The 19,345-nt window shown below is 37.4% G+C and overlaps 1 protein-coding gene across 7 annotated transcripts in view; it reads left to right on the top strand.

The window, feature by feature from the left end:
- Positions 1-19,345, top strand: part of ZNF536 (zinc finger protein 536) — a 344,256-nt gene that overhangs the window by 201,201 nt on the left and 123,710 nt on the right. For all 7 annotated transcript variants that reach the window (XM_017828818.1, XM_017828817.1, XM_017828822.1 and 4 more), the window contains one exon: positions 13,052-13,204. In XM_017828818.1, the coding sequence (XP_017684307.1) occupies positions 13,052-13,204 (153 nt within the window). The remainder of the gene's footprint in view (positions 1-13,051; positions 13,205-19,345) is intronic.

Here is a 19,345-nt window from a genome sequence, read left to right as displayed (position 1 = left end):
TTTGTCATATTTAGGGATGCGTTTTGTACACATAATTCATAGGCTGTTTTTTCACAGCAGAGCGAGATGTTGAAAGTTTCCTATCTGTACAAGGTGTTTATCTGGTCTGGTTTTATCCCATATAGTGCAGATAATTTTACTACTGTTCAGAACAGTGAAAATTTGAAGAAAACCTGGTCTTCTTCCATATGATGTGTAATTATTCAAGATGTACTTGTGAAACTTCTTTCTGTTCTAAAATGGCTCGTGTCTGTCATCCCGTGACTCTAAGATGTGTTTTAAATAAGTATGTCCACTTTGAAAGATATGTTATTGCCAAGTCATTTTCTATAAAGGCAGTGTTACTTTATGAGGGTTAGGTTTCCCCTATTCTCCTTCCCAGTAAAGATCTTCTTTCCTGCATATCTGACCCTTCTGAGATAAGGTTTCCTTCTGTCAGCATTTAATGCCATGGGAGTGTTATCAAGCTGGTGATTTCATGTAGGTGGATGTTGTCTGATGGTTACAGAGTGGTCATTCCTTCAGAAGCTGCTGATCAGAAAGGATGCAAAAATGGTAAAGCCATTCACAGTGATGGGAACCAAACACTCAGAAGAGCAGAGGCCTAAAGGTTTTGCTTTGCTGGGAAGGCATTAAGTACCTGCTGCTGCTTTGAGATGTGGGGGGGAATGAGTATATCTCCAGGAGTCTGAAATAAGGAGGATTCACCACAGCATTACTTTTTACTTGCTGTCTGCTCTAAGATTCAAAAAATTCTTTGAAACACTGTGGTACAGAAGGCTAAGTGTAAGAGTTGACTCTATTAGTGCTCTGTTTTCTTATCCTTAGCTGCTTACTGCTAAGAGTTTTGTTTTACAGAAACTGAGCCTGTGAATTCACGTTTAAGATAGTGCTATATGCTTTTGACTGTCTTCCAGAGGAAAAGTCAGTCCTAAATGCACTCGACTGATCCCAAGTATTTGTATGCATTTGCTGTAATGTGTTACAAATTCAGTCCTGGAATGGATCTCATTGCATCATTGTCTGCAGATTTTTGCAGCCAGATGTGTTTCCTGTACCTTACTATACACTTATTGATATATGGGACCATAATTCAGATGATGATCTGAATATTTCCAGAATGTTTTACAGCATTTCTGTTTTCCAAGATGGTCGATAGTTTCAGCCTGGCCCTCACAGGCATGGCAGAGGAGCTCGTGGAACATTTTGGCTGAATTTCTGATGATGTTCATAAGGTAGAGGAGCAGCAGCTGCTGTACTGGTATCAGAAAGAGAGAAAGACTAATTCCAGGGCAAGGCAGCTTTCAAAGGCAAGTGAGCATCATGTGACTGTATGTGTATAATTTAAAAGAAAAAGAAAAAAAGCTAGAACTTCAGCACAGCCTGTCTCTCCAGTATATGAGAAGTGAAGCAAATGAATATGGCCTTGAATACACTTTTTAATTTTTCAGCACTGTATTTTGCCAACTTTAGTTCACTCTGTTGACTGTTCAGTCAGACCGTTTTTAAATTAAAAAGGAATACATGTTTGAATTATTTATTAAACAAAAGGTGCTTCCGTGCATGCAGACTACCTGGGTTTTGAATTTCTTTTGGTGTTGGAGCTGAAGAAAGTGCATCGCTAATAAGTTAAGAGAATGAACAACCCTCCTTCTTCTGAAATAAGTCTTTCTCTGTCTCTGAGGCAGACAGTAAGCTAACTTGTGTCTGTCCAGCCAGAGAAGAATGTCTGATTTCATTCGAATGTCTGATCTTCATTCGAATGTCTAATTTTGACCTTAGTACAAAGTTTTTTCCTCAGTTTTCTAGGCTCCATAGAGACAAAAAGTTATTAATTTCTGGTAGAGAAATGTACTTGCAAATCAAGCAAGCTGGATTATCTCCTAATTTTATAGATGCTCCCGATGGGTTAAAATATGTATTTACTGGTGGATTAATGTGGAGGAACTGTAAATAAGTAGAAGGAGGCTTGCAAAAACTTTGTATCACATTACCATCAGCCTGTATGTCCCTGGAGGTTACCAGTTCATCTTGGGGTGATAAGCACCTTGTACAGTGACCTCTGCTTTGCTCAGTCCCCATTACAGCCTCTGTGTTGGTGTTCCAGTGGTGCACAGACAGCGTTTCTTGTATTTTTGGAGGAGCTTGTACTGTTAGCTTCCGAGTGCCTGATCTTTTCTTGTCCACTTCCCCAGAAGTAAAGAATCACTAGCTTTGCACTAGACTTTGGCTGACAGGGAAAACACTGTCATGCTGGGAAACTCAGAGGGGTCTTCCATCAGCTGGGGAGCTGTGGTTTTCATCTTCATAGCTTGCTTAAAAGTTAGTGGGCTGTTTTACCTGGTATTGAATCTGAGGGAACATCTGTCCAAGAGGTTGATACTTCTCGTCACTGATGTGGGACTTGATAACCGGGTAGGATCGTAGTGATCTAAGAAGTGTGATGCACTGCAACAGGCCGGCCATGGCAGCAAGGAGGCTCTAGAGAAAGGTTGATGAGACTTGCCAGGGCTCTGAAGAGCTCCCAGTCACACCAGTGTGTGTGGGAGGCTGGTTGTGAGCCTGGAGCTTTTCTGTGGAAGGAGAGCAGTGAGCAGTAGCGAGCGGCTGGGCACACCCTGGCTTTGATAGCTACAGATGGAGACCTAAAAGATTGCAGGGCCACAGTCCAACACCAGCACATGTAAAATAAGGCTCAGGATTTAGATAACTCTGTTCCAGCATACTGACGTGTGTGGCCACAGTCCAACTCCAACACATGCAAAATTAGTTTCAGGATCATTCCAGCATACTGAAGCCGATGCCTAAACCAGTTATTGCCACAAGCTCAGCTAAATCAGAGGAGAACATTCAAAACAGTATTTTTTCCTCTTTTTTCTTTTCTTTTTTTTTTTTTTAACCAGGATAGTTCAGATGAAAAAAATTTATATTTTCATAGTGGAAAAGGAAAATGGAATTATTGATATATCAGCTCCATAAGCAGCATTTCATATCTTTATAGCCCACAAATAGCATGTTATAGTATCTGTGTACTTTAAGGCTATTTTACAAAACATGGATATGAGTTGACCTAATAATGTACTTTTTGAGATACATCATTAGTGTAAAACAATTAATGAGCCCCTTCAGAAAATATCATGTTTTCAGTAGGTCCAGAATACACTGTTAAATCAATGAAGAAAAAACCCATGGTGAACAGTTAAAGGATCCCTTCTCAAGATTCAAAGTAATGAATTTAATCAATATTTTTCTGTTATAGCAAAAATTATATAATTAACGTATTTTATTTATGAGAAAGGGTGCTAGTAAAATGGGTTCAGCAGTTAAGAGTTGCTTATAAGTATTTTTTCAAATATAGCTCATTTTTTTTGTCAAATGGGTAAAGAAGTTGAAAGTTATACTCAAGTGGCGTGTACCAAAGAAGTTAATGGGAGGAAAATTGTTTACAGAAGCATTGGTATTAGCTCAAAGTGGTCATTTAGTTTAAAGACAGCACTGGTAAGTTAAAAGTAAGAAAATACGGTTACTGGAAAAGTCTGTCAGAGTCCAAAAGTTGTAATACACACCATGACATTATTCACTCTTTAGAGACTCTGTCAGCACCTCTGTAATCAGTAAGCTCTAAATGGAATGACAATCTTTAATTCTTTCTCATTTTGTTGAGGGGAAAATTAGTAATTTAGCTACCTGTACAGATGCTTTTAGGTGACTGATTCTTTTGTTGGTTTCTTTCTTACCGGTGTCTACAGAGAGATGTTCCTGTGACATTTTAAATAATTTACATTTTTCTTTATTAGAATGAGCTTTTATAAAATCTGATGATCTGCTACTGGCAATTCTGTGCTGATTTTGCCACCCTGTGATAAGATGATAATAATAATAATGAAAAGAGGTTTTCTTAAACAATGGTGTGCAAGAACTTATCCAGTGATACCTGATGGCCTGAGAGCTGCTTAGAATGTAGGCAGGTCTGTGGCTCTGACTTGAAAAAGAATGATTTGTTTGGTGTTTGGATTTGTTTAAACCCAGCAACTCAGGGTGAAACCTGTCTAGTGTAATTATTAAATATTCCTGTACAAGTACTCAAAAGATTTTAAAAGATATTAATGGATTTTGAAAACTGTATGGTGGTGGGTGTTCATTTGTGCCTTTTAGAATCTTTCAGACTGCATTATTTGGCACATGAGAAGAACCTAAAGAAAATAAGTTCAGTAGCACTTTCCTCCACCCAGATTCATCATCTTTCTTACAGTTTACTGTAAGATTACTTGGATTTTCTTCATAGTGTAGCCTGTACACTGTACCAAATGGTTCTGTTTGTCCCATGTGTGTGTTAGGAACAAGCTAGAGGTCATAATGAAGCACATCTTACCTGTTGGTTTATAGGTATGTTGAGACTCTAACATGTGGAAGAAACAGGGTAAGTATGGAAGCGAGAAGAAGGCAATATATTCATTCACAGAAGTCCAGTTAATGGTTATTTTAGTTGATTAGCTAGCAACTTCATTTTCTCCCTCATGAAATTGCCTCCACAGATCCTTACTTCTGGAGCTTAATCAGCAGTAGCAATCCATCCCAGGAGTGGGAGATCAGGAGTACTTAATTAAAGAGGGACTGTAAGGCAACTCTCCCAAATTGGATATCTGATCTAGCCTTGGCATCAGGAGAGCAATGCTAGGTAAAAGTGTTTATCAAGCTCCATGTAGCCACTCTGCAAATCTCAGAGATGGGAATATGATGCAGACAGCCTGTAGAAGCTGCTATAACCTGAGTAGTATGGGTTTTAAGGCCATCTGGTACCTGAACACCTGCCTACAAATAACACATACAGATCCAAAAGATGGTCCAGTTGGATAGCCTCTGTGCTTAGATTCCCCACTGGAATTTTCTCCAAAAGCAGTAAACAATCTGTATAAAGTTTGGAAAGTCTTTGTCCTCTCTGGTGCGTAATCAAGTGCCCATTTCAAATTTATGTGACAGGATCAAAGCTAAGACAGGTGAGCCAAGGGTTTGGTTAAGAAAACTATTGAGACATGGGAATCACAGACTGCTTTTGGCACAAACATTTGGTAAAACTGCAGAATATTCTAAGCTTTTTTAAGAAAGGGAGGACAAAACCATGGAAAGCACATTGTATGAAGGGTTTGAGAGCTAACATTGCTACCAAAATTATAAACAGACACCAAAGTAAATTTTGAGGATAGATGGCAAAGAACATTGGCAAAATACCAAGGAGAGATCCATGAGTATATATTTAAGCACAACCCTTCTGATACAAAAGGTATCAGCTTTGCTTGTGAAGATACACATTCTGGGCTGTGAAGTACAATAAGGTGTTCTGGCAGCTCAGATGTGCTCTTCTGAAGAAAGCAAGAACTAGCACAAGCTAGATAAAATGACATTCTGATAGGTGGCAAAGTACATCCAGTTCTAAAGCATCAACTTTTCTGGTGGTAAGATTATACAAATCTAGTGCAATTTCATGAACTTCATCTGGTAAACTTGGTGATTTGGGATCTAAAATGCTTTGATCTATACAGTCAAATTAAGGAAGTGGGATTTCAGAGCCATGATTTTGGAGTGGTAGATCTGAAAAGCCAGTGAAGGAGTTGGATGGTGGAAGAGTCCTGCATATGAAGAACCTAGGAAAGAAGATTTTGCATCCTGCAGTTTTGAAATAAACTGGCAAAAATGGTGTTAGAGGGACCAGTGTAGTGGTCCATGGTCATTTGCTGCAAGCTCAGCTCTCATGAGGTAGGTGGAGGTTCCAGGATCTAGTAGTGATAACCATTGAAGTGAAGACTATTTAAGCAAAAACAAGCACTCTCATGGCTGTGCTCTGTGAATTTCTGATGTTCGTTGAATTCATTGAAGGACTGTGCACAGGTCTGACTGCATAGACCTATACCTTTTAATTATACCATTTGTGCATGTGCATGTGACTTCAGAATGGCCTTAAAAGTCACAAGCACTGGAAGAGGGTGAAGAAGTTTGACATGCAGGCATGTGCATATATTTTAAAAAAAAAGTCTGCAGTACTCCTTTCAGTTTCATTTCAATTCAATTTTACCAAAACTTATATTTTCATAATATGGTAAGGTCCTGACTCAAATCTAAGTGGTGAAGTTACACTGAGTTCAGTAGGGCTGGAGAGGTACACAGTAGTGAGATTAGAGTTTGAAGCTTACTTTCTTCTCATGCTGAGCTAAGAATACATGTGATGGTTTGCAGGATAATGATATTTAACTGTAATATTCTTGGGGCATGAATGGCATTCCATTGATTTTCTACAACTGAACTTGGTATTGCTGATTAATAAAATGATAAATGCAGAAAATGAACTATTTTGTGTTTTATTAACAATTTGCATTTCATATAGTATTTCATTTTAAATAAGTATAAAATCATAGTATTGAATGGTAAGATGTAATTGCTGATCATGTATCTCTTTGTTCCAGACACTTTTATAAAAGTGTATGTATTATGTATGATCTGACCTTCAAATGTCATGAATGCGTTGTGCAATAAACTGTCAATATTTGTGGCTATAAGGTACTAGATGACTTTTACAATAATTGGAACAGCTTTATTAAAAGCTTGGATCACTCAGCTGGTTAAAGAGAAAGACAGAGGCCAATGTTCATCTGGGAGTTTCCTTCTGCCAACTGTTAAATGAAAGATATTGCAAGGTACTTAAGATGTCGTCTTAAAAAAAAAACCCCAAAACCAGTTAAAAAGGTCTCATACCAAATAATATTCTCTCAAAAAATAAATTTTTTAACATGCTTAATTTTCAGACAAAACTGAGCTCTGTCAGTTAATGGCAAGTAACCAACCTCGATTTTTAAGTTCTAAATCTGATTTTCTATGTCTTTTGGTCACACGATTCTTCAAAGAAATGAGGCAGTTAAAATGATGTACTCAGAAACTGTGTTTGAACTTTGATTATCTTAAAAGGTGTTAAATTTTTAGAACAATTTGAAAAGCTAAGAACTCCAAGACAAAAACTCTGTAGGGAATTCGATCAAAATGAAAAAAAGTGGATAAGAAATGTTTTGTGATGAACCAAAGCTTAATTCTGGTTAAGTGTCTACTAATATAACTTTGTGCTGTATATCCAGCCTCTCAGAATATGTACCACAGTGAAAAGCATTAAGATATAACCAACACTGTGTACATACAGTATCGTCATGCAAAGTGTTTTGAACCCAGGGGGTGTGAGAACCACCAGTCTTCAGGTGTGTCATTTATGGGCTTAAGGTGTGTGTGCAGCCCCCAAGTCACCAGCCTAACAGTTACTAAGAAATTGCTTGGAATGTTTTGCCTCTCTTCCAGTTGTGCCTGAAATAACACCCAGCTACTCCCCTGCAGCCCAGGGTATTGGCTGTGACTGACATTCACCCACTTCTCCATGTTGCAAGACTTCCCTCATAATAAATGGCTCCGAGCATTTTACTTCAGTTTAATTTAGACTGTAATTTAAATTTAACTCTGCCATTGCACTAATTGTTAGCAGAGTCAGGGCAGTTTGTGCTTGTTGTTTGTCTGTGTGGTTCAGAGGGCTAAGGGGGAATTCTTATGTCAGAAGTGGTATCTTTTTATTTACCAGTGGAACCTTTGTATAATCTTTATTTCTAATAATACAAACAATGTGAATGCTGCTTTCTCACTGGTAGGCCTCCTCTCCAATTCTCTTCTAAAATAGCTCTCTGTTTAAACAAATTCTCTGCCAATCCATAGTAACAGTTTAAGATTCCCATTTATGGTCATTATAAAACCTAAATCCTTGATGAAACAATAGAGACAGCAAGTTGTTCCTGACCTAAGACATTAGTAACTCTTTCCGGAGGCCTAAAATATAACTGTAATATTTAGTAATATTAGAAGCTTTCATTTTAAGCCGTGAACTTCACTAGCAAAGAAGTGTAGTGACATCTGCTAATAGGGTCCTAATTTCAAATTATGAGCACAGGGCTAGATTCTGCTCTCATTTACATTGAGCAGTACTAATTGAAGCTACTTCAGGTAGCTAGAAAAATATGATTAATTATATTCCCAATTATATTCCTATTTTCCACTATTTTCAGTGTTATTAAAGCTTTCTCTAAGGAATAGGCAAGAAAGGTAATGCATGTTTTCCCAAAAACTTTGCATATCCTGTGCTGCTTCCCAGGGACAGAAGTGGTTGAGTCCAGGCATACTTGCACAGAGATGACAGCAGTGACAGGATTAACACACTGAATATCTTCTGACTCCCTTCTTGACATTAGATTTCCTGCTGCAAGATGGGCTAATCTGGGTTGTTTACAGGTCATCAAAAAATAGCTGTGGTCACTACCACTTCTTGTTGCACCATATTTCATTAACTTTTACAGGCAGTTCTGAAGAACTACAAATATTTTGAATTTTAGAAATATATGAAGACCTGGGATTATGTGCAGCTTTAAAGGCTTTTGGCCACATTTTCAAAGGGTTCTTTAATAGTGTCGAAAATTGTGCAAGAGCAAACACATACTTGTAAGTCTGATTACCTATTTTGTGAGTTGATTACCTTTTCCATGTGATTGCCTGTTTTTGGCTAATTTGGCAAACCCTGTGTCGACAAATTCCAACTGACTTCACTGATGATTTAGTCTGCATGAGGACTGCAATTTAGCTCCTTTGAACATGAAAGCACCTCTTTGTGAATTTCTGCACTTTCACATACACACAGCAAGTAAATAGTCTGGTAAAATTTGTGGGACATGTATGTAGATGTTCCTTTCAAAATTTGGCTGCTAACGTGACTGAAGTCAGTGCTGCTGCCTAACCAAGTGAAAAGAGGTTTCTTTTTACGAAAGCAATCCATCCTTTTCTAATCATTTTTATAGACTCATCCCAGACAGGTGGGCCAGTTGTACAGAATATATATGGAAATGTCAAAGAATTTGTTTTCTTTTGCTCTTCATGTGTCTGTCTAGATAGCTTCTGCTTTGAGTACAGATTCACAGTCCACCTAAGTTTGTCTTCTCTTTTCTAGCAATATCCACTGAAGTTGGCATTTTGCCTCTGTGACATCTGCATGTGTGTGCTGAGGGCACCGCCTGCCGTGGCTCATTTCTGGGTAGATCATTTCTGATACCTAGTAAGAGATCTGCTGTAAAAAAAGGATTCACTGGTGTCTTTCTCACTTTCTCTTAACTTTCTACTGTTAAAGTGCTCCTGGCTCGAAACTGTTGGTTGGGATTATCTGTCTCTGTGGAAACTTCCTCTCCAGGTTTGGTGGTGATGTGAAAACAGAGCTACATGGGCCATCTCCATACTAGATGGGGAGTGGTGGCTTTTAGTCCCTCCTCTCCTGAAAAGTGGGCATCAGTCTGAAGAAGGGCAATCCTTCAAATGCTGATCTTATGGATTGCTCAATTTTAATTTCAGTCTGCGTGACAAACAGGTTTGACCACATTTTGGCCAGATTGGCTCTTTGGTTATGCAGCTAATTGGCACCTTCTGATGTGGATGTTGAAGTGAACTTTCTTTCCTTGCATTTTTCCTATGAGAACATGTGCACAGTCAGTTATTAGGTGTAGCTGAGGCATGGTGTGCAAGAGATGTCCCTGTTATACCACCCCAGAAGCTGCTTTGTGGCTGAATTCCTCTGTGTCCTGTGCCATGGAGCAGTATCTGCCTGCCCAGCAGGTACAGCAGAGCAGCTGGAGGACTCACAGCTGTTCCTTTTCCTTATACTGACACAAAGACCAGTTTTGTATGTAGAACTGAGTATTGCTTTTTGCACTTCTGTCCATGACTTTTGCTGTGAACAGACACTTTCAAAGTGAAAGTTCAGCAAGAGTAAGTTCAGAGACAAGGCTCTGAAGACTTACATGTAGCATTTACGTCTATACCATACTTTATACTCTGTTCTGTTATTTCCTGCATTTGAATCAGGAAAGATTGGGATGGGCAGGAAGACATTCAGGACGTCGCCCTGCCTATAATGGAAGCAGATAGTAAAAAAAAAAAGCAGTTTAATCCCATGTGGATCGAGTGCACATCATATAGACCACATAACTCAGTGAACCACAATGGCTGTAAGATAAGTAACTGTTCTCTTTCCTTCCTGATCTTTTATCCTCAGAACTGAGAAGCCCCAAACCCATAGCTCAAATCCTGAGTAAATCATAAATTAAACTACTTTGTGGAGGCTAATCCTAGTTCTGCAGATCCGTAAAACACCACTACATTTTTGCAGAATTTACAGAACTGAGATATTCTGCTTGTGAAGGGGCTCTCAACAGCAGGAGAAAGGGGACATCAGAGTTGTAAGATACATGATTATTGCTAGAGCTGAACATTTTTCATTCCCCACATACTCTGTTGTTGGCATAGTCTGTATTCACCAGTTTGCTTCTTTTTTCTTGCTGATCTCTTCTCCTTTTTCTGTGTCACTTTTTTCACCCTTCGTTTTCCATAGATCGCTTTTAAGAGACTTGGTATGAGGAAACCCTGGTAGCAGAGTCAGTGAGACTTGAACACATTTTAAAGTTAAGCACATTTTAAACTTAAGTGCCTCGACAAATAGGTACAATGTGCCACAATGGGGCCCGAGTGAGAAGCTGGGGTAGCATTTGATGGGAAGAGTCGGCAGCCTTGAACATATCTTTTCATTGTTTGAAATAAAAGAACTTAGATGTAAAGCTGCTCATTCAGGTAGCAATGGCCTCCAGCGCTTCGGTGGGCTTTGTAGGCAGAGGAATTCAAAAGAAAACCCCTCAGCCCAGCTTTAAAGTCTTAGGAATGATTTCACTGTGGGAAGAAAAATTCTTCAAGGTAAGGCCCCTGTTGGAGCAAAGCCTTTGGAGCTATCTACTGTATGTCTACTTAAATCTAAAAGAAAACTCTTCAGACCACCCACATCTTTCTTTGCTTCATTGTTGTTTTCAGTTTGCTTTTTCAGAGGGATTAGTGCTAGAGTAAACTCCATCGTCTCGCTGCCTTGAAAAAATTCAATTTTGTGTAAAGTGAAAATTACACTCTTAAATCTGCAAAGCGAGCTGTTCATCTTACAAATTTATTCTTTTTTATTGGGCCACACATATTCTAGATAGAAAGATAAAAGGCAAATGGATAACAGGCCATCATTTAGAGTGACATATAGCAAAACATAACTAGTAGACTTATTCAGTGAATTCCTCCTGAGTGGCTTGTTAACTTTATCTATATATTTATCTATAATGCTCATATAGTATTTATTGAAAACCAAAATAAAATCCTGCATTTTATTATCATGCATTCTGCATTTTGCTCTTCAGAAAAACCTTTTTGCGCTCAGAAATTCGTTTTTTCCCAAAGCAGCTTAAGCCATAATTATATACAACTTTTGAGGAGTAAAAAAGGAGAAAATCTAAACTCTTTAGGGATATTGGAATTATAGACTAGGACCTATATATGTTTTCCTGGACTCACAAAGACAAAATACACTCCTGCAGTATGCTACTTTATGTATGTGAAGATAATTCAAAATGACATTTACTAGCTTTCTAACTTAAATATTATGCTTTAACTCTGCAGTCTAAGAACAGTCAGAAAATGTTAAACAAGATTGTGATGTGAAAACTATCAGATTTGCCTTTTGAAAACTAGTAATAGTTTGATTACATACAGGAATAAGATAAGCATTTTTATATATTTTTTAATCACTCTATCATGTCCTTCTTTCAGCTTTAAACAAAATAGTTTAGAGGGATCATTTTATAATACATACTGAAATGCCTGTTAGTGTTACCTTTTCCAGAAATCTGGTATTTGGGTCTCTGCTACTGTGAGAATAGATTTTATTAGAGCCAAATGTTTAAGTCTTTCTTATGTCCCATTACTTCCATTTAAAAGGCAATGCTGTGTAAACTGCACTATGTTTCCTGACAGCTTTAGTTACATATCAAATGGGTAGAGACAGAACATTTTTAGTCAGGAGTTTATGGTTGAAATAATCGAGACTCTGCATGGAGGTTTTAACTGTATGCTCCCCACCTCAGTATAACTCAGATAGCTCAGCTCTTGCACAGGGATGTGATGATGTGTCCCTCTGTACTGCTCCTGACATACCAGTAGCATCAATCTGGTTCAGAATTTCAACATTTGCCTGGTACTTTTTGGTGAAATCATAAATTGATACACATATGTGATATTACATGTCCCTGTAAGTACAAGATGATAGACGAGTTTTGTGTGGTTTGAATAATGAGTTTTTAAAAATGCCCTACGTTTTTGCAATTTTTATGTCAGTCTTTTGTAAGTTATTTTGTTTGTAGCCTGCTTGGATAAAAGCAGCTTATTCAAGATGGCTGAAAATTACTGTTTCTTTATATCAGGAGAGAGAAGAGGTGTCCTGGAGTCTCACCCACTGTATTATGATGCAAAGAATAAGTGTAGCTGTGAACACTGAAGGAGAAAACGCAGGAGCTGTGGGTGAGAGGGAGAAGGAATTCCCTCTCATCTGATGAATTTTTTCATTGCTTTTCCCATGATATTAGGTCACTGACTAGGTTGTCGGTTGTCATTCCAGTGCTGAAATGTTGCAGAAGGAAGTTTGTTAGTTGTTGAAGGAAGTGTGTGTAGACATCATCACTGTTGTTGGACCCTCTTCTCACTGCAATTTTGTTCTTTTAGGAGGTTTTAATACACTGGTGCAAACTTCTTCCCTCTAAAAGCATACAGATTTTCACAGTACTTAAATAGAATCAACAAAACAACAATCTCAAACTTTTGGGGAAAAAATTAATAGGAACGAAGCAAAAGAAGAAATCAAACCAGCTGCTGACACAGCTGTTTCTTTTCTTGTATAATTCAGTTCAATATAAAGGTACCATATGCTGCTTAAAATGATGATAGCAAAGATGAAATAATTTAAGACAATAACAAGAAAATACATGAATTGTCAGCATTCTGTCAGATTTAAAGAATGAAATAGACAGGTGTAGTATTGACATGTTTAACTTTGTGTTGTGTTAGCAGTTTTAGTGAGAACAACTCCTGACATGTGCTGAAGTGATGTGAGAACATTTCTGTGTTGCAGACATTGGAGAAGAAGCTGGGAGATCTGTAGGAGTCCAGCAGCCAGCTTTACTGAGAGACAGGAGCCTTGGTTCTGCCATGAAAGACTGCCCATATTGTGGAAAAACTTTCAGAACATCCCATCACTTAAAGGTCCACTTGAGAATACACACAGGTGAGAGGCACAAGTGAGCGGAGCGCTGTCGACACAAGCCATGTGTGTGTGGGGGGGTTAACATAATATGTGGTTAGGAGCCTTAATTCCCAGTGTAGATTTGGACTTATTAGTTGGAGAGAGTCTTTTGAGAAAGATGTATGACAGTCTTAAATAAAAGCACAAGGAATGTGTTGTTGGATAAAGACCACTTTAATAGAATCATCTTTTCCCAGTTGAGGTTATTTCTGTCTCCTTCCCTGCTTCATCACTGTTTCCTTCAATTACCCTTGTCCTTCAATAGGCATAAGCCTATTGGTTTCAGACTTAGTTATACTAACTGCTTCAAAGGCCTTCCTTAGCATCTGCTTAGGGATTCTGTATGTTTTTCTCAGTTACTATTTTTGTTCCATTTAGCATGCTCATTTTTAACCTCTCACTGTTCATATGGATAAATCAGCTTCATGGATCTGCTTTTTTTCCCCCACTAGAACTCACATGACTAAGTACTTGTAAGCAGCAAAACTTATCATGCTGTGCACTCTGGTGAACCTTAACGTATTTTACTCCAGTAACAATCACATCATTTCTACCCTACAGAGATTTGCTACTGGTCTGGATACTCGCTTTATTTTGGTATGTCTCTCACTGGGAGGACTGCTCTCAATACCAGTAAACTGTAGCCACCCCATTTAAATTGCAATATCTTGTTTGCTTGAAAGTACATGTGTGTGTGGTAAGGTTCATGTAGAGACACAGGATGTGTTTAAGGCTTATTCTATCCATAATTAAAATCTGACATACAGTGTTGAAATCCTCAGGTCCTGTTGACATCATTTGAAATTCTGTGTATGGCCAATATGATACTGTTTTCTTCCAAGTGTTAGTTATATTAGTAGACTTTGGAAGAGTATTCAAAACTGGAGATTTGGGGTACTTCTTTTTGGAAACAGACATAGTGGGTCCCTTAATTGTGGGGACATTTTATTTTTAAACCATTTTAAAGGAATTTCAGAAATTTATTGCTACTTTTCTAATAGAAAGGTTAAATTATTGCATGAAGGAATACATTCCAGTTGTACCTCCTACTCGAAAAACCTCACTTTTAACTCTTATTTCACTGAAGTACCAAATAAGCAGAATTTTCCTCCCTTCCCAAAATCAGCAGTCATGTTTCTCCTATGTGCTTCCACAGATCTAATACTTAATGTTAGGTTTGAGAATGCGAGACCTGATTTTGAAAAATTAAAAATGAAAATTAGTTAAAGAAAAACCATTTTGGAGATGGGAAAATTTGTTCACTATATTTTTATTCTCCTCTCTTTGCATTTTGGAGAATACCACACTGGCTTGATCTGAATTTTAAAATTTGGCACTCTAATGTAGTTTTGTCTGATTGGATTGCAAATCATGCAGTGCAGGAATATTCTTTTCTGGGTGTTGGACTTTGTGAGGGAAAAAAAGAAGAAAACCCTGTTTGTGTGCTTTTTAATGTAGTAAAAGTAAAGAAGTGGTGGTTATTTTATTGAAAAATAACCTTATACCGATGGAGTTTAAAGAATTAGATGTTTTTACTGTTGGACATGCAAAGAAAAACTTTTAAAATAACCTGAGGCTGCCCATCTCTTCATTTGGTTTTATTATATAGTGATCACTTTCTTCCTTTGTTAAAGATGGCAGTGATTACACATTTGGTGTTTGTGCCTTAGAACTAATGGAAAGTAAATTAATGACAATGGAAATATTCCATAAAACTTGCATATTAAAACTGACTAAACAAAATTAAAATAAGAAAAAGATAAACAGATATAACAAAAATAAGAAAAAAAAGAAACTACTGAAACAAATTTGGAATATACTTAAAAATCATTATAATTTTGAAATAGATAAAGATCAATTTCCATTAGTTTGAGAACAAAGTATTTGTAAATAATTACAAGAGTATGTTTAAATGAAGCAATGTTTTACATATTGGAAATAATCCTAATAAAAAATATTAAATTGTAAATTGGCAAATTACTAGAGTTATTAAATAAAAATTAAGTGCTTTGCAGTAAAGGGAAATTACGTAATAGATACCAGTTATTAAACAAATATTTGTTAGTTCATACTTATCAGGGACAGTTTCCTGCCTTTTATGTCACACTCTGTCTTTATTATATGCCTGGATCATATAACTGACTGATAAAAAACACTTTACTGTATTTCTCCACTACATTAACTCAATTACTGTTCTTGTTCTCACAGCACCTGTTTGTTAGAGATGAGCTCAAGCAGTTCAGCAGAAGTCGGGTTCCTTCGAACATCTGTGTGTTTGGAGGCACACGACTAGGTTGGTTTGGTACACGTGCCAAGACAAGACCCAAAGTCTGATCCAGCCAGGAGGTGCTTCTGTGGCAACTGGCCTGAAAAATCTAGAGAAGCAGCTTAATCCTCCACAAGATTAGGAAGCTCTGCTCTGTTTCTGAAGAATTAGCTAGTGGCTTGGGTTGCTTCTTTTTTCCGTTGGATATTTCATGGTTGCAACCTTCCCCAGACTGAGTCTCAGTTTCTGTGTACTTTGCTATCATATAATAAGCTTCTGAAGGAAAAAAGAGCAAATCAAAGTTTTATTTAGCATGCTCAGTTGTGTCCCAACACACAACTGTAGAGGATTTTTCTTCTTATCTGACTCAGTGATATTAAGCCAGGAAGAGCTTTAAGGGGAAGATGTAAGATATGATTTCTGATTGTTCCCATATGATAAGAAGAAAAGGGCGTAATTACGTGAAATCAGTTTCTCCTCTTTCTTGCTCTAAAAACAGTTGACAGATGAGACACTTCCTTGGGACGACCCTGAAAGAAAAGAGGAAGGTCTTTCAGGCCAAAGTGCTTCAGAGCCTCCAGGCTTAGGGAGGACAGGCAGAACTCTTTCAGCCCTCTTAGATGAGCTCTTTATGCTGACTAGTGAACAGAGGTGGGCTGTGTGGTCCTGCTTCTTCAGAGCTGCCTACTTCAACTCACACAAACTCACTGTGGGAGGAGATGCAGAAACAAGGGCAAAGCGTGTCTGTGCACCAGCAGTGCAGAACAGATGTGGGTGGCCTGTCCAGTTTGTGATTCAACCTCCTGGTTATAAAATAATATATAATAAAGCTGGGAAGGTTATGACACAGATATCTTAGGGATGCTCAATCTTTGTGAAAAAGAAAACCATCCAAGTATCTCAGCCTCATAATGCGCCAAATGCAGATGCTTCCTGAGTTTTCATTTTTCCCCCCTGAGGACAGCAACTTAAGGTTCCTTCATTCAGAAAGCTGAGCATCTTTATGTTCTTGAGCACTCTTAACCCCCTTGAAATGGAATGAATGGGTCTGGGGTTTACTTTATAGTCTAGGCCTTTGGACTGCACAGAAATAGTTAAGTGTAAATTAAAATTTCTTATGTTCCACCTTTGACAGGTGACATATTATGTAAGAGCTGGTTTCAGCTCCTCTTTGCATCTTGCATTAGCATTCAGAAGCTACCACAGATGTAGACCAGTTTGGGTTTGTGTCATCATTAGATGCTCTGGTATATTCCCAGTATGACAGGTACAGTTAAATCCCTTGAGTAATGAAAAAAGAATGATGTGCCTGAGCAAAGGAAAGCCCTGAAGATGCTTTGGATTGTGCTAAAGAGCAGAAACCTAAGAAAGAGATGAGTAGGGATAAAAAACTTGGCATGGCAGTGTCCTTTGACTGAGAGTTTGTTACGATATGTATGACACATATCTTGCATATATTAGATGTATTATATACATTTACAGCGTTACTGCATTTTCCCTTGGAAATGTGACTAGCCAATTTTAAACCTTGCTTAGATGAACTGATGAAATACAGTAAAAATGGTGCTGTTTTAAATGAGTTCAATTCACATTTCCTTCCTAAAAAAAGACTGCCTGTTGCCATTCTCTGAAGGCGCTTGTAGTGGGATGAGCAATATGAATAATTAAGGAAAATGGGTATGTGTGCTCCAAGAGGAGACAATTTTGGTATTGAACATCCTTTATTCTTACATTTCTAAGATGAACTAAAAGGACTTTTCATTTCTCTAGATTTCTCCAGATTTCCCATCCTTAACATTGTACAGCATGCCTTTTCTCCTGTCTTAATGACATCCCAAACTTTTGTTGAAAATAATTGATTGAATTTAAATTTCCTTAAAAGTTTAAGAGGTAATGTTACAGTATAAATTTCCTACCAAACACTAAGTAGGGAAATATCCATTAGTGAAATTAACTACAGTTTCTAGGTAGCTAACAATGTGCAGTATACAGTAGGGCATGGCTAATGAACACTGCAGTGGGTGATATTTCATTATACAAATTAATGCTCACATTTTAATGGGAAAGTCACATAATGAATCTCAGCTTCAGTGACAGCAATTAGAGACACAGATTGTCCCCTTCTGGACAAGGCACTGTTTAGCAATAAGCAGCTGTGTAAAAAGTCTTCAGGTTTACAACGTATATATATGCTTTGGGGGAATTAGTGTACAGTTTATATTAATGTACTGAATCTTCCCTGCAAAGTAACAACCATATTTATCTCTCTGCATTTTAACTAAGTAAAGACGTGTAAAAAGACTAAATAAATGCTGCAGATGAGATATAAATAAAGGAAAATATTCAATTATAAAACTTTATAAAAATTAAAATATTTTATAGTGATGCCAAGTGCACAATTGAAAAATCTTTAATAAAATGAGTCAAAAGCATCAAATTCTATCCTTTTACAGAGTAAGGTAGTTACATCTTATATAATAGAGAAGAATGACTAGTAAAGGAAAGTAGTAAAGAGAAGAAGTTAACTAGTATTTCTGACAAACAGATTAATTGTGTAGTGAAACATGTGCAGGATCCAAAAATAATCCTACAGAACCTTTGATATTCCATTTGGTTTAAAAAGTGTGAAGTGAATGATTAGAATGATAAAAGAAATTACCGTGTAAGAATAGGCATAATAATGAACTAATTAAACCATACAGCAATTCATTTCTAAAATATCTACTGCACAATGGATAAAATAGGTTATCAATAACTGTTTCAATGGTAAAATAAAAAATGCTGGAAAATGTTTTCAGTATTTTCATTAAGCAGTATTCTCTGGAATTATAAGATGTTTGATTTCATTTGCTTTGCATGAAAGCAAACTGTGGCTTGTTTAGAAATGTGAGAGATCGAATTGCAACCCACATTGTCCCTGAGTGATTGTCAAAACCCCACAGCGAGTGGGGCTGCCAAGCATTCCTTGTTGGGGTTCTTGCACTGAGGCACAGCTCTCACTGTACTGAGGAGCAGCACTACGAGGAGTAGAAGGGCATAATCCGCAAAGTCCTCATGAAATTTTATTAGAAAAGGAAAAGGGGATGTTCAGTGGGGAAGGGGTGCAGGACAGATTTTTAAGAAGGTGCATGTTAAGTATGAAAGATGGATAAAGGAGCTCACAGCACTAAAGATAAATAGGTATTTAAGAGGTACAGAAATTTGAGGAGGGAAACTAAAAGCAATAGTAAAAATGTGTGTGTGGCTATGAGGGTTATGGAGAACAGGGTAACATTTTGTAGATCTGGCAGACCAAACAACTGGTATCTTGCTAATACTGGACAAGAATGGATAAGGTATTACCAACCATGGTGCTTTTCTGTTCTGTTCTCAGAAAGAAGAATGATGGTTTTTTAAGCATTTTCCAGTGATACTGTTACACTGCCATTAAGTAATGAGGCTGTGATGCTGTAGACCACTGAATTTTAATATTTTTTAGAGTGAATGAGGCTGGATAACTTATAGATAAAGTCTTAAAAACCCTGGCTGAAGAGCTCTCCAAATCATTAAAGTTCATTTAAAAGAAAAAACAAAACAAAAAACCCAAGTCTTGGAACACAGAGCAAGTTCCAGAGCACTCACAGTAGTAAAAAAGTTCTGGCTATTCTAGTATTTCCAAAAAAAAAAAAGAAAAAAAGAATGTTAAGGCCTTGAAATTATAAATTACTACCCTGTCATAAATTTGGGGGTAAAATTACAGAATGAATTTGTTAACTAATTAAAAGTTGGTAGCATAATTAATTCAATTTTATGTTATAAAAGGAAGTTTTATCAAGTTTCTTTTCATGAAAGTAACTTGTTCGATGTGACAATTCCCT

Source organism: Lepidothrix coronata, unplaced genomic scaffold (genome assembly GCF_001604755.1).
Source record: "Lepidothrix coronata isolate B3197 unplaced genomic scaffold, Lepidothrix_coronata-1.0 Scaffold153, whole genome shotgun sequence".
Taxonomy (NCBI): domain Eukaryota; kingdom Metazoa; phylum Chordata; class Aves; order Passeriformes; family Pipridae; genus Lepidothrix; species Lepidothrix coronata.
Note: the sequence above shows the minus strand (reverse complement) of the source record. Positions and strands in the feature narration are given on the sequence as shown.